This window comes from Scyliorhinus torazame, chromosome 7 (assembly GCF_047496885.1).
Source record: "Scyliorhinus torazame isolate Kashiwa2021f chromosome 7, sScyTor2.1, whole genome shotgun sequence".
In the NCBI taxonomy this organism is placed as follows: Eukaryota; Metazoa; Chordata; class Chondrichthyes; order Carcharhiniformes; family Scyliorhinidae; genus Scyliorhinus; species Scyliorhinus torazame.
In genome coordinates this window covers 218,500,101-218,515,765 of record NC_092713.1, presented here as the reverse complement: position 1 = coordinate 218,515,765, position 15,665 = coordinate 218,500,101, and the positions used below count along the sequence as shown (strand labels likewise).

The 15,665-nt window shown below is 44.0% G+C and overlaps 1 protein-coding gene across 1 annotated transcript in view; it reads right to left on the bottom strand.

Annotated features, from left to right (window-relative positions):
* Positions 1-14,747, bottom strand: part of LOC140426837 (alpha-1A adrenergic receptor-like) — an 83,065-nt gene extending 68,318 nt beyond the window's left edge. The window contains exon 1 of the mRNA XM_072512064.1: positions 13,444-14,747. Coding sequence (XP_072368165.1) covers positions 13,444-14,404 — 961 coding nt within the window. The 5' untranslated portion in view covers positions 14,405-14,747. The remainder of the gene's footprint in view (positions 1-13,443) is intronic.
* Between the last annotated feature and the right edge of the window lie 918 nt (positions 14,748-15,665).

Here is a 15,665-nt window from a genome sequence, read left to right as displayed (position 1 = left end):
GTATGCAAATAAAAACCACAACCACTTTCATTCATGTAGCTTCATTAATGTCGAGCATCAAAACAGAGACGTGTTGTTAGGCAGGATTTTAAAATTGAGGAACAGAGTTTGGGGAGCTTGTAGCAGTGTGGGAGGTTACAGATATAGGGAGAAGAAAGGTTCTGGAGGACTTTTAACACAAGAAGGGAAATTCTGAGTTTGTATGTCAAGTAAACAGGAGCGTTGAACAAGTGGGACTTGGTGTTGGATTGGGGACAAGCAATAGCGTTTCAGATATACTCAAATTTATGAAGAGTGGAAAATGGGACAGCAGCCAGAAGGCTTTGAAGTAAATAAGTCGAGAGGTAATAAAGGCATATCGACCACAGGATTCAAATGCTAATGTAAAAACACAGGAATTTAGACATTCTTATCAAACATTTTTATTAGTTAAATGGGAATTTGGCATCCTCACGGAAATTTTCACATATACTGCTGATACTGATCAAGCGGACTATTAATCAATGCAAAACGAAGTCGTCAACAATGCCTTCGTTGGAATTTAGCTCAATATTTGCATTGGAAATGAGACTGAAGCTACAATCTGAAGTGGGTACATTACTGTAATTTAGCACATTCTAAAGATTAGACGTTGGTCAGTTTCACGAATGTAACACTTGCAAGTTTATTAGTTCTATCGGGAACGCACCCCGTACTATGTGATGAATCAGTTAAATACTGCAATCATGAGATGCTAAGCGACGAGATTCAGGGTAAAACTATTCAGCCACCAAAATCTTTCCTCCCTCTTTCAGCCATTCACACTTTACTCAAATCTTATAAATACCTTTGAATTCCCTCATTGCGCCGCATATTCATTTGTGTTTATATCAGCTCTGCCATTTCACCATCTCCGCTCAAGCCTTTGCTGTTAATTACTTATTCGGTGTGTGTGCATTGTGCTCCTACCTCTCTCTCTAACCCCCCCCCACTTTCATAGAACATAGAACATACAGTGCAGAAGGAGGCCATTCGGCCCACCGAGTCTGCACCGACCCACTTAAGCCCTCACTTCCACCCTATCACCATAACCCAATAATCTCTCCTAACCTTTTTGGACACAAAGAGCAATTTTAGCATGGCCAATCCACCTAACCTGCACATCTTTGGACTGTGGGAGGAAACCGGCGCACCCGGAGGGAACTCAGGTAGACACGGGGAGAAAGCGCAGACTCCGCACAGACAGTGACCCAGCAGGGAATTGAACCTGGGACCCTTGCGCTGTGAAGCCACAGTGATAGCCATGTGTGCTACCGTGCTGGCCAAATTTAGAGTACCCAATTCATTATTTCCAATTAAGGGGCAATTTAGCGTGGCCAATCCGCCTAGCCTGCACATCTTTGGGTGTGGGGGCGAAACCCACGCAAACACGGGAAGAATGTGCAAACTCCACACGGACAGTAACCCAGAGCCAGGGTAGAGCCTTGGACCTTGGTGCTGTGAGGCAGCAGTGCTATCCACTGCACCACCGTGTAGTGCTCCCTTTGCTCTGCTCCTGTTTTAGTGCTGTCGAAGCCAAATAGAGTTCAGTACTGACAAGCATTATTCACAAATGTTACCGCCTCTGTCCGTGCAGTGGCAAATGTCAGTTGACTTGCAATCCAGAGGCACAGACGAATATTGTGCGGACACCAAGGCAGCTGGTCAAAATGAAGAAGCTACTCTTTGCTTAACTTCACTGCTGCTAGATCAACGTCCCACCCTAACAGCACTGTGGGTCCTAGAACACATGAACGGTTCATGAAGGTGGTGTTCTGACCACAGGTAGAGCAAAGTACTGAGCAAACCACATCCCAGGGAGAAACTTGGTTTATGGGAAGCTTTAAAATTGGACGATATGGCGGTGTTGTGATAATAATAATAATCTTTTTATTGTTCCAAGTATGAAGTTACTGTGAAAAGCCCCTAGTCGCCACATTCGGGTAAGCTGGCACGGGAATTGAACCCGCTCTGCTGGTCTTGTTCTGTATCACAAACCAACCCTTAATGTCCCGAGGCCCAGTTTAATAATCCTGAGGTCCAGATTCATTATCTGGGCGACATGGGTTCACACACAGCAACTGGTGGAATTTAAATTCGATCAGTAACATCTGCAATTGAACGCTCGCCTCAAACTAGCATCGACTTACATGAGAAATAATGGGGGGGGGGGGGGGGCGGAGGAGGCAGGGGAAAGTCACTAAATTCTGAAGCTGGTTTGGAGAGCTGGTGCAGACACGGTGGGCTTCTGAGCTGGAACAATTCTGAGACTCTGCTGTCTGAGCTGCTGATTTTTTCTCCTGATTATGTTTCAGATTTCCGGCATGTAGAGGTTTATTTTTAAACTCTATAAACGTACGAATTTCAAGTCTCTTGCCAGTTCCGAATTATTTTCGAAAGGGTAAAGGCACTGCCCGTTGTTATCGCGCTAAACAAAACGCGGACGTGTCAAATTCAAGATAATGGTTGCATCAAAAACTGACGGAGATTACTGTAAACTGCTTCTTATGTTAGCCTCTCGCAGCTGAAAGTAACCGGATTGGGAAATGTCTGAGCTGGCGTTGTACAGTGCTGGGGTGCCCGAAGAGGCGTAGTGAAGAGGAACACGGAAAGAAAATACGCTTTTGGATAGAGTTTGCCTCCCATTGGGCACCGGGATCAATCCTGCTTCGGGCCCGGGGCAAAACCTAAATTAACATTTACCAGTTTGCTAAGATCCATTTGGAATTGTACATATTTAAGTGGAGGCTATAACTGAAGGGAATGCCCCTTGGAAATCAACATTTAAACATTATTTTATTCACTTTCGCCTTCCACACAATCCCTAAAGTGCAGGCGGCCATTCGGCCCATCGAGTATGCAGCGGCCGACTGAAAGAGCATCTTAGCTTGGCCCCCTGTGAATCGTCACATCCGTCACCATTCCACATTAACCGTTAATATTCATTCAAACCCTTCTCACAGGCATTATCAGTTACCATGTGAAAATATATTTTCACTGTATTAAGAATATATATATTTAAAATAATGTTTTTATGAAGAGTATCGAACAAAATGATATTTAATGAAGTTCAAAATTTTGCGCATGGAATTTGAAATGGGTCCTGTTGAAATGAACACCTTCAATGAGAGTCATTTTCACAATGCATTAGTATACTGGATTGATTTAGCCTCCATGCAGAAATAGTTACTGCAACTCTCCCAATCTTCCCACATCACAATGAAAGTGCTTTTCCAATCAAAATCCACTCTGTGGCATACGTCCCGGGACTTAGCATAATAACATAACTGTACACACACTGGCCACAGTAACATAACCGTTCGCACACTGGTCACAGTAATATAACTGCTCATACACTGGTCACAGTAATATAACTATACTCACTGTCCACAGTAATATAACTGTTCACACACTGGCCACAGTAATATCATTGTTCACACACTGACCACAGTAATATAACTGTATACACACTGGCCACAGTAATATAACTGCTCATACACTGGCCACAGTAATATAACTGCATCAGTATTCACCAAAGAGAAGAAATTGGTAGATGTTGAGTCTGGAGAAGGGTGTGTAGATAGCCTGGGTCACATTGAGATCCAAAAAGACAAGGTGTTGGGTGTCTTAAAAAATATTAAGGTAGATAAGTCCCCAGGGCCTGATGGGATCTTCCCCAGAATACTGAAGGAGGCTGGAGAGGAAATTGCCGAGGCCTTGACAGAAATCTTTGGATCCTCACTGTCTTCAGGGGATGTCCCGGAGGACTGGAGAATAGCCAATGTTGTTCCTCTGTTTAAGAAGGGTAGCAAGGATAATCCAGGGAACTACAGGCCGGTGAGCCTTACTTGAGTGGTAGGGAAATTACTGGAGAGAATCCTTCGAGACAGGATCTACTCCCATTTGGAAGCAAATGGACGTATTAGTGAGAGGCAGCATGGTTTTGTGAAGGGGAGGTCGTGTCTCACTAACTTGATAGAGTTTTTCGAGGAGGTCACTAAGATGATTGATGCAGGTAGGGCAGTGGATGTTGTCTATATGGACTTCAGTAAGGCCTTTGACAAGGTCCCTCAATGTAGACTAGTACAAAAGGTGAAGTCACATGGGATCAGGGGTGAGCTGGCAAGGTGGATACAGAACTGGCTAGGTCATAGAAGGCAGAGAGTGGCAATGGAAGGATGCTTTTCTAATTGGAGGGCTGTGACCAGTGGTGTTCCACAGGGATCAGTGCTGGAACCTTTGCTGTTTGTAGGATATATAAATGATTTGGAGGAAAATGTAACTGGTCTGATTAGTAAGTTTGCAGACGACACAAAGGTTGGTGGAATTGCGGATAGCGATGAGGACTGTCAGAGGATACAGCAGGATTTAGATTGTTTGGAGACTTGGGTGGAGAGATGGCAGATGGAGTTTAATCCAGACAAATGTGAGGTAATGTATTTTGGAAGGTCTAATGCAGGTAGGGAATATACAGTGAATGGTAGAACCCTCAAGAGTATTGAAAGTCAAAGAGATCTAGGAGTACAGGTCCACAGGTCACTGAAAGGGGCAACACAGGTGGAGAAAGTAGTCAAGAAGGCATACGGCATGCTTGCCTTCATTGGCCGGGGCATTGAGTATAAGAATTGGCAAGTCATGTTGCAGTTGTATAGAACCTTAGTTAGGCCACACTTGGAGTATAGTGTTCAATTCTGGTCGCCACACTACCAGAAGGATGTGGAGGCTTTAGCGAGGGTGCAGAAGAGATTTACCAGAATGTTGCCTGGTATGGAGGGCATTAGCTATGAGGAGCGGTTGAATAAACTTGGTTTGTTCTCACTGGAACGAAGGAGGTTGAGGGGCAACCTGATAGAGCTCTACAAAATTATGAGGGGCGTAGACAGAGTGGATAGTCAGAGGCCTATCCCCGGGGTAGAAGGGTCAATTACTAGGGGGCATAGGTTTAAGGTGAGAGAGGCAAGGTTTAGAGTAGATGTACGACGCAAGTTTTTTACGCAGAGGGTAGTGGGTGCCTGGAACTCGCTACCGGAGGAGGTGGTGGAAGCAGGGACGATAGTGACATTTAAGGGGCATCTTGACAAATACATGAATAGGATGGGAATAGAGGGATACAGACCCAGGAAGTGTGGAAGATTGTAGTTTAGTCGGGCAGCGTGGTCGGCACGGGCTTGGAGGGCCGAAGGGCCTGTTCCTGTGCTGTACATTTCTTTGTTCTTTGTTCTTGGTATACTCACTGTCCACAGTAATATAACTGTTCACACACTGGCCACAGTAATATAACTGCACACACACTGTCACAGTAATATAACTGTATATTCACTGGCCACAGCAATATAACTGATCACACACTGACCACAGTAATATAACTGTTCACACACTTGCCACATTAATATAACTGTACTCGCACAGGGCATAGTAATATAACTGTTCACACACTGGCCACAGTAATATAACTGTATATTCACTGGCCACAGCAATATAACTGATCACACACTGACCACGGTAATATCACTGTTCACACACTGGCCACAGTAATATAACTGTTCACACACTGGCCACAGTAATATAACTGTTCACACACTGGCCACAGTAATATCACTGTTCACACACTGACAACAGTAATGTAACTGTTCACACACTGGCCACAGTAATATCACTGTTCACACACTAGCCACAGTAATATAACTGCTCATACACTGGCCACAGTAATATAACTGTTCACACACTGACCACAGTAATGTAACTGTTCACACACTGGCCACAGTAATATCACTGTTCACACACTGGCCACAGTAATAAAACTGTTCACACACTGGCCACAGTAATATCACTGTTCACACACTGACCACAGTAATGTAACTGTTCACACACTGGCCACAGTAATATCACTGTTCACACACTGGCCACAGTAATAAAACTGTTCACACACTGGCCACAGTAATATAACTGCTCACACACTGACCACAGTAATATAACTGTTCACACACTGGCCACAGTAATATAACTGCTCATACACTGGCCACAGCAATATAACTGTTCACACACTGGCCACAGTAATATAACTGTACACACACTGGCCACAGTAATATAACTGTTCACACACTTGCCACAGTAATATAACTGTTCACACACTGGCCATAGTAATATAACTGTTCACACACTGGCCACAGTAATATAACTGCTCATACACTGGCCACAGTAATATAACTGTACACACACTGGCCATAGTAATATAACTGTTCACACACTGGCCACAGTAATATAACTGTTCACACACTGGCCATAGTAATATAACTGTTCACACACTGACCACAGTAATATAACTGCTCACACACTGGCCACAGTAATATAACTGTTCACACACTGGCCATAGTAATATAACTGTTCACACACTGGCTACAGTAATATTACTGCTCACACACTGGCCACAGTAATATCACTGTTCACACACTGGCCACAGTAATATAACTATTCACACACTGGCCACAGTAATATAACTGCTCACACACTGACCACAGTAATATAACTGTTCACACACTGGCCACAGTAATATAACTGCTCATACACTGGCCACAGCAATATAACTGTTCACACACTGGCCACAGTAATATAACTGTACACACACTGGCCTCAGTAATATAACTGTTCACACACTGACCACAATAATATAACTGCTCACACACTGGCCATAGTAATATAACTGTTCACACACTGGCCACAGTAGTATAACTGCTCATACACTGGCCACAGTAATATAACTGTTCACACACTGGCCACAGTAATATAACTGCTCATACACTGGCCACAGTAATATAACTGTACACACACTGGCCACAGTAATATAACTGTTCACACACTGGCCACAATAATATAACTGTTCACACACTGGCCATAGTAATATAACTGTTCACACACTGGCCACAGTAATATAACTGCTCATACACTGGACACAGTAATATAACTGTTCACACACTGGCCACAGTAATATAACTGCTCATACACTGACCACAGTAATATAACTGTTCACACACTGGCCACAGTAATATAACTGTTCACACACTGACTACAGTAATATAACTGTTCACACACTTGCCACATTAATATAACTGTACTCGCACAGGGCATAGTAATATAACTGCTCACACACTGACCACGGTAATATAACTGTTCACACACTTGCCACATTAATATAACTGTACTCGCACAGGGCATAGTAATATAACTGATCACACACTGACCACGGTAATATCACTGTTCACACACTGGCCACAGTAATATAACTGTTCACACACTGGCCACAGTAATATAACTGTATATTCACTGGACACAGCAATATAACTGCTCACACACTGACCACAGTAATATAACTGTTCACACACTTGCCACATTAATATAACTGTACTCGCACAGGGCATAGTAATATAACTGATCACACACTGACCACGGTAATATCACTGTTCACACACTGGCCACAGAAATATAACTGTACACACACTGGCCACAGTAATATAACTGTTCACACACTGACCACAGTAATATAACTGTTCACACACTGACCACAGTAAAGTAACTGTTCACACACTGGCCACAGTAATATAACTGTTCACACACTGACCACAGTAATGTAACTGTTCACACACTGGCCACAGTAATATAACTGCTCATACACTGGCCACAGTAATATAACTGCTCACACACTGGCCACATTAATATAACTGTTCACACACTGACCACAGTAATATAACTGTTCACACACTGGCCACAGTAATATAACTGTTCACACACTGGCCACAGTAATATAACTGCTCACACACTGGCCACATTAATATAACTGTTCACACACTGGCCACATTAATATAACTGTTCACACACTGACCACAGTAATATAACTGTTCACACACTGACCACAGTAATGTAACTGTTCACACACTGGCCACAGTAATATAACTGTTCACACACTGGCCACAATAATATATGTGTATACACACTGGCCACAGTAATATAACTGTTCACACACTGGCCACAGTAATATAACTGTTCACACACTGGCCACAATAATATAACTGTATACACACTGGCCACAGTAATATAACTGCTCATACACTGGCCACAGTAATATACCTATTCACACATTGGCCACAGTAATATATCTGTACACACACTGGCCACAGTAATATAACTGTTCACACACTGGCCACAGTAATATAACTGCTCACACACTGGCCACATTAATATAACTGTACTCGCACAGGGCATAGTAATATAACGGTTCTCACACTGCCACAGTAATATCACTGTTCACACACTGGCCACAGTAATATAACTGCTCACACAGTGACCACAGTAATATAACTGTTCACACACTGGCCACAGTAATATAACTGCTCATACACTGGCCACAGTAATATAACTGTTCACACACTAGCAACAGTAATATAACTGTTCACACATTGGCCACAGTAATATAACTGGTCACACACTAGCCACAGTAATGTAACTGCTCACACACTGACCACAGTAATATAACTGTTCACACACTGGCCACAGTAATTTATCTGTACACAGACTGGCCACAGTAATATAACTGTATACACACTGGTCACAGTAATATAACTGTTCACACACTGGCCACATTAATATAACTGTACTCGCACAGGGCATAGTAATATAACGGTCCTCACACTGCCACAGTAATATCACTGTTCACACACTAGCCACAGTAATATAACTGTTCACACACTGGCCACAGTAATATAACTGGTCACACACTAGCCACAGTAATGTAACTGCTCACACACTGACCACAGTAATATAACTGTTCACACACTGGCCACAGTAATATATCTGTACACACACTGGCCACAGTAATATAACTGTATACACACTGGTCACAGTAATATAACTGTTCACACACTGGCCACATTAATATAACTGTACTCGCACAGGGCATAGTAATATAACGGTTCTCACACTGCCACAGTAATATCACTGTTCACACACTGGCCACAGTAATATAACTGTTCACACACTGGCCACAGTAATATAACTGCTCACACACTGGCCACAGTAATATAACTGCTCACACACTGGCCACAGTAATATAACTGTTCACACACTGGCCACAGTAATATAACTGCTCACACACTGGCCACAGTAATATAACTGCTCACACACTGGCCACAGTAATATAACTGCTCACACACTGGCCACAGTAATATAACTGTTCACACACTGGCCACAGTAATATAACTGCTCATACACTGGCCACAGTAATATCACTGTTCACACACTAGCCACAGTAATATAACTGTACACACACTGGCCACAGTAATATAACTGCTCATACACTGGCCACAGTAATATAACTGCTCACACACTGGCCACAGTAATATAACTGTTCACACACTGGCCACAGTAATATAACTGCTCACACACTGGCCACAGTAATATAACTGTTCACACACTGGCCACAGTAATATAACTGTTCACACACTGGCCACAGTAATATAACTGTTCACACACTGGCCACAGTAATATAACTGTTCACACACTGGCCACAGTAATATAACTGTACTCGCACAGGGCATAGTAATATCACTGTTCACACACTGGCCACAGTAATGTAACTGCTCACACACTGGCCACAGTAATATAACTGTTCACACACTGGCCACAGTAATATAACTGCTCATACACTGGCCACAGTAATATCACTGTTCACACACTGGCCACAGTAATATAACTGTTCACACACTGGCCACAGTAATATAACTGTTCACACACTGGCCACAGTAATATAACTGTTCACACACTGGCCACAGTAATATAACTGTACTCGCACAGGGCATAGTAATATCACTGTTCACACACTGGCCACAGTAATATAACTGCTCACACACTGGCCACAGTAATATAACTGTTCACACACTGGCCACAGTAATATAACTGTTCACACACTGGCCACAGTAATATAACTGCTCACACACTGGCCACAGTAATATAACTGTTCACACACTGGCCACAGTAATATAACTGCTCATACACTGGCCACAGTAATATCACTGTTCACACACTGGCCACAGTAATATAACTGTTCACACAGTGGCCACAGTAATATAACTGCTCACACACTGGCCACAGTAATATAACTGTTCACACACTGGCCACAGTAATATAACTGTTCACACACTGGCCACAGTAATATAACTGTTCACACACTGGCCACAGTAATATAACTGTTCACACACTGACCACAGTAATATAACTGTTCACACACTGACCACAGTAATATAACTGTTCACACACTGGCCACAGTAATATAACTGTTCACACACTGGCCACAATAATATACCTGTATACACACTGGCCACAGTAATATAACTGTTCACACACTGGCCACAATAATATAACTGTACACACACTGGCCGCAATAATATAACTGTGTACACACTGGCTACAGTAATATAACTGCTCATACACTGGCCACAGTAATATAACTGTTCACACGCTGGCCACAGTAATATAACTGTATACTCACTGGCCACAGTAATATAACTGCTCACACACTGGCCACAGTAATATACCTGTATACACACTGGCCACAGTAATAAAACTGTTCACACACTGGCCACAGTAATATAACTGCTCACACACTGGCCACAGTAATATAACTGCTCACACACTGGCCACAGTAATATAACTGTTCACACACTGGCCACAGTAATATAACTGTACTCGCACAGGGCATAGTAATATCACTGTTCACACACTGGCCACAGTAATGTAACTGCTCACACACTGGCCACAGTAATATAACTGTTCACACACTGGCCACAGTAATATAACTGCTCATACACTGGCCACAGTAATATCACTGTTCACACACTGGCCACAGTAATATAACTGTTCACACACTGGCCACAGTAATATAACTGTTCACACACTGGCCACAGTAATATAACTGTTCACACACTGGCCACAGTAATATAACTGTACTCACACAGGGCATAGTAATATCACTGTTCACACACTGGCCACAGTAATATAACTGCTCACACACTGGCCACAGTAATATAACTGTTCACACACTGGCCACAGTAATATAACTGTTCACACACTGGCCACAGTAATATAACTGCTCACACACTGGCCACAGTAATATAACTGTTCACACACTGGCCACAGTAATATAACTGCTCATACACTGGCCACAGTAATATCACTGTTCACACACTGGCCACAGTAATATAACTGTTCACACAGTGGCCACAGTAATATAACTGCTCACACACTGGCCACAGTAATATAACTGTTCACACACTGGCCACAGTAATATAACTGTTCACACACTGGCCACAGTAATATAACTGTTCACACACTGGCCACAGTAATATAACTGTTCACACACTGACCACAGTAATATAACTGTTCACACACTGACCACAGTAATATAACTGTTCACACACTGGCCACAGTAATATAACTGTTCACACACTGGCCACAATAATATACCTGTATACACACTGGCCACAGTAATATAACTGTTCACACACTGGCCACAATAATATAACTGTACACACACTGGCCGCAATAATATAACTGTGTACACACTGGCTACAGTAATATACCTGTATACACACTGGCCACAGTAATAAAACTGTTCACACACTGGCCACAGTAATATAACTGCTCACACACTGGCCACAGTAATATAACTGCTCACACACTGGCCACAGTAATATAACTGTTCACACACTGGCCACAGTAATATAACTGCTCATACACTGGTCACAGTAATATAACTGTACACACACTGGCCACAATAATATAACTGTATACACACTGGCCACAGTAATATAACTGCTCCCACACTGGCCATAGTAATATAACTGCTCACACACTGGTCACAGTAATATAACTATTCACACAGTAATATAACTGTTCACACACTGGCCACAGTAATATGACGGTTCTCATATTGCCACGGTAATATAACGGTTCTCATACTGCCACAGTAATATAACGGTTCTCATACTGCCACAGTAATATAACTGTTCACACACTGGCCACAGTAATATAACGGTTCTCATACTGCCACAGTAATATAACTGTTCACACACTGGCCACAGTAATATAACGGTTCTCATACTGCCACAGTAATATAACGGTTCTCATATTGCCACAGTAATATAACGGTTCTCATACTGCCACGGTAATATAACGGTTCTCATACTGCCACAGTAATATAACTGTTCTCATACTGCCACGGTAATATAACGGTTCTCATATTGCCACAGTAATATAACGGTTCTCATACTGCCACAGTAATATAACGGTTCTCATACTGCCACACTAATATAACGGTTCTCATACTGCCACGGTAATATAACGGTTCTCATATTGCCACAGTAATATAACGGTTCTCATACTGCCACAGTAATATAACTGTTCTCATGCTGCCACACTAATATAACGGTTCTCATACTGCCACGGTAATATAACTGTTCTCATACTGACCATATAACTGAATAACATTTACATGCCAATCATTCAATGATGTCGGTAAACTTCGGCTGAAAGTCCCGTAAGTTCCAACCGTAAAGAGTTATTCCTTAAAAACTGTTTTTATTCAGATGAAACCATCAGATTCAATGATTAGGGGGGAAGGTGTGTGGCTGTGTGGGTGTGTAGCCACCCGCAAAACAGGCGAAACACCCGCAGCTGAACCAATTGCAAAAAGGCAGAAAGAATCTCTGTCATCTTTATAGCGATGGCTGCAGTTATTTGATGATGGATCCGAATACTTTGTCTCTGCCCTGTTCGCCCAAATTAAACTTTGATCCCAATAGCTCATAAGACCTGGGAACGGAGCAGAGTCTGAACTTCTCAATGAAAGTGCAATAGAAAAGAATGGGGGCATAAATTAGATCAAAATCGAGGAAACCACTAGATGTATTCACTGTCGGACAGACTGGCTGATTCAGCGAAGCTCTGAATTGGCGGCATCCTGCGTTAAAAGTTAATGTTGCACAATATATTTTTCCCCTAAGCCTGGAGGAACGTTGGTAATACACACACTGCTTACACAGTTATCACCAAGGTCCCTTTGAAAGATCCTATTTTAAAATATTAAATGTTAAGAAACGTATTGGTGCGTTTGTCCCGCGGGCTGATCTTTCGTTACAATATCCATGAGATGAGGGACAATAGTGAATCCTAAAATAAAAGCAAATTTCTGCGGGTGCTGCAACTGAACCAAAAACAGAAAATACTGGACAATCTCAGCAGGTCTGACAACATCTGTGGAGAGAGAAGTGAGCTAACGTTTTAAATCTGAATGCCTCTTTGTCAAAGCTCTAATAGTCAATCCTAGTTTTCACATGGTGCTTCCTGAGGATGGGAATCTTTACGATAACTTCTACTTACCAATGGGGAGAGCAATGAAAAATGGCAGCCAGCAAAGAATGAACATGCCCATGACGATGCCCAGGGTCTTCGCCGCCTTCTTCTCTCTGGAGAATTTCAGGAGGCGGACAGAGAGAGAACTCCTCGCATGGTGCCCTTTGGACCGGGAGACGATGGAATCGTCCTGAATGTTCCTACAATGGATGCGCAAAGTCAACTCACTGGAGTCCGATGTCTCCTTCATCACCCCTGCCTCCAGGTTCTTGGTCGTCCTTTTGGCCACGATGTAAACCCTGCAGTACATGACCAAGATGACAGTCAGGGGGATGTAAAAGGAGCCCAGGGAGGAGAAGATAGCATAACCGGGTTCCTCCGTGATCTGACACTCCCGTTCATTCAGGGGTGCCGGCTGCTTCCAGCCCAACAGCGGGCCGATGGAGATCACTATAGACAAGAGCCACACCCCTACCACGGCCAACACTGCCTTCTTCTCCGTTACAATGGAGGGGTAGCGCAGCGAGTAGCGAACCCCGATGTAGCGGTCTATTGAAATGGCACACAGGCTCATGATGGAGGCAGTGCAACATAGCACATCAACCGCTGCCCAAATATCACAAAAAACCCTCCCAAAAATCCAGTCGCCTGTAATCTCCCATGTGGCTGAGAAAGGCACCACTGTGGTACTCAGGAGCAAGTCAGCGATCGCCAGGTTGATGATAAAGTAGTTGGTGGCTGTCTGTAAGTGTCGGTTGAACGCTACGGAAAGGATGACTAAAATGTTGCCGACCAGCGCGATTAGTATGAAGAGGACCAGGACCAGCCCCAGGATCGCTCCTTTCCCCGGGCTCATAGCCGAGCTGCTGTTGTGCAAGGTCCCGTTTGAGATGTTGCTAAAGTTCACACCAGAGAAGAACGGGGATGCAGAGGAGCGATTCTCGCCCACACCTCCGGCAGGGTGCTCGGAATTCATGTTAAATATCATTCTCCATCTCAGCTGCTGTGCCAGCCCAGCGGCCAGGTCCCGGCACAAACACACATCCCGGAGTCAGCACCGGGGAGGAGGGCAACGTTGCTCGGCGGAGAGGCGAGACTTTCTTCAATTCCACTCTCATCGGGGGAGTTTGCAGCAACACTGTCCGGGCGAGCGGCAAAGAATGTCCAATGTGTTAGTGAGCAGAGCTGAGAGAGTGCTAGCCAGGCACAGCGCTGGGCTCTGTTACCTAGTGCAGGGGCCGCCTCTCCGCTCCGCTGTGTGGCTGCCTCCCTCCCGCTCTCCGCTTTTATACAAACTGCTCCATGCACAAAAACAAAATGTCAAAGGTGCTGGATGAGAGTGACGTCAGGGTCCGCCTGAAGTGGATCTGAACGATTTGTGAAACATCAGAGCGACTGATCAACGGGAAGGGTGAATACTGACAGCGGGGTAGACACTGAGGATGTACAACACTGACAGGATATACAACACTGACAGGAGGATAGACACTGAGGGTGTACAACACTGACAGGATATACAACACTGACAGGGGGTAGACACTGAGGGTGTACAACACTGACAGGACATACAACACTGACAGGGGGTAGACACTGAGGGAGTACAACACTGACAGGGTATACAACACTGACAGGAGGATAGACACTGAGGGTGTACAACACTGACAGGATATACATCACTGACAGGAGGATAGACACTGAGGGAGTACAACACTGACAGGATATACAACACTGACAGGGGGTAGACACTGAGGGTGTGCAATACTGACAGGATATACAACACTGACAGGAGGATAGACACTGAGGGAGTACAACACGGGCAGGATATCCAACACTGACAGGGGGTAGACACTGAGTGTGTACAACACTGACAGGATATACACCACTGACAGCGGGGTAGACACTGAGGGAGTACAACACTGACAGGATATACACCACTGACAGCGGGGTAGACACTGAGGGAGTACAACACTGACAGGACATACAATACTGACAGGGGGATAGACACTGAGGGTGTACAACACTGACAGGATATACACCACTGACAGCAGGGTAGACACTGAGGGAGTACAGCACTGAAAGGATATACACCACTGACAGCGGGGTAGACACTGAGGGTGTACAACACTGACAGGATATACACCACTGACAGCGGGGTAGACACTGAGGGAGTACAACACTGACAGGATATACAACACTGACAGGAGGATAGACACTGAGGGTGTACAACACTGACAGGATCTACAACACTG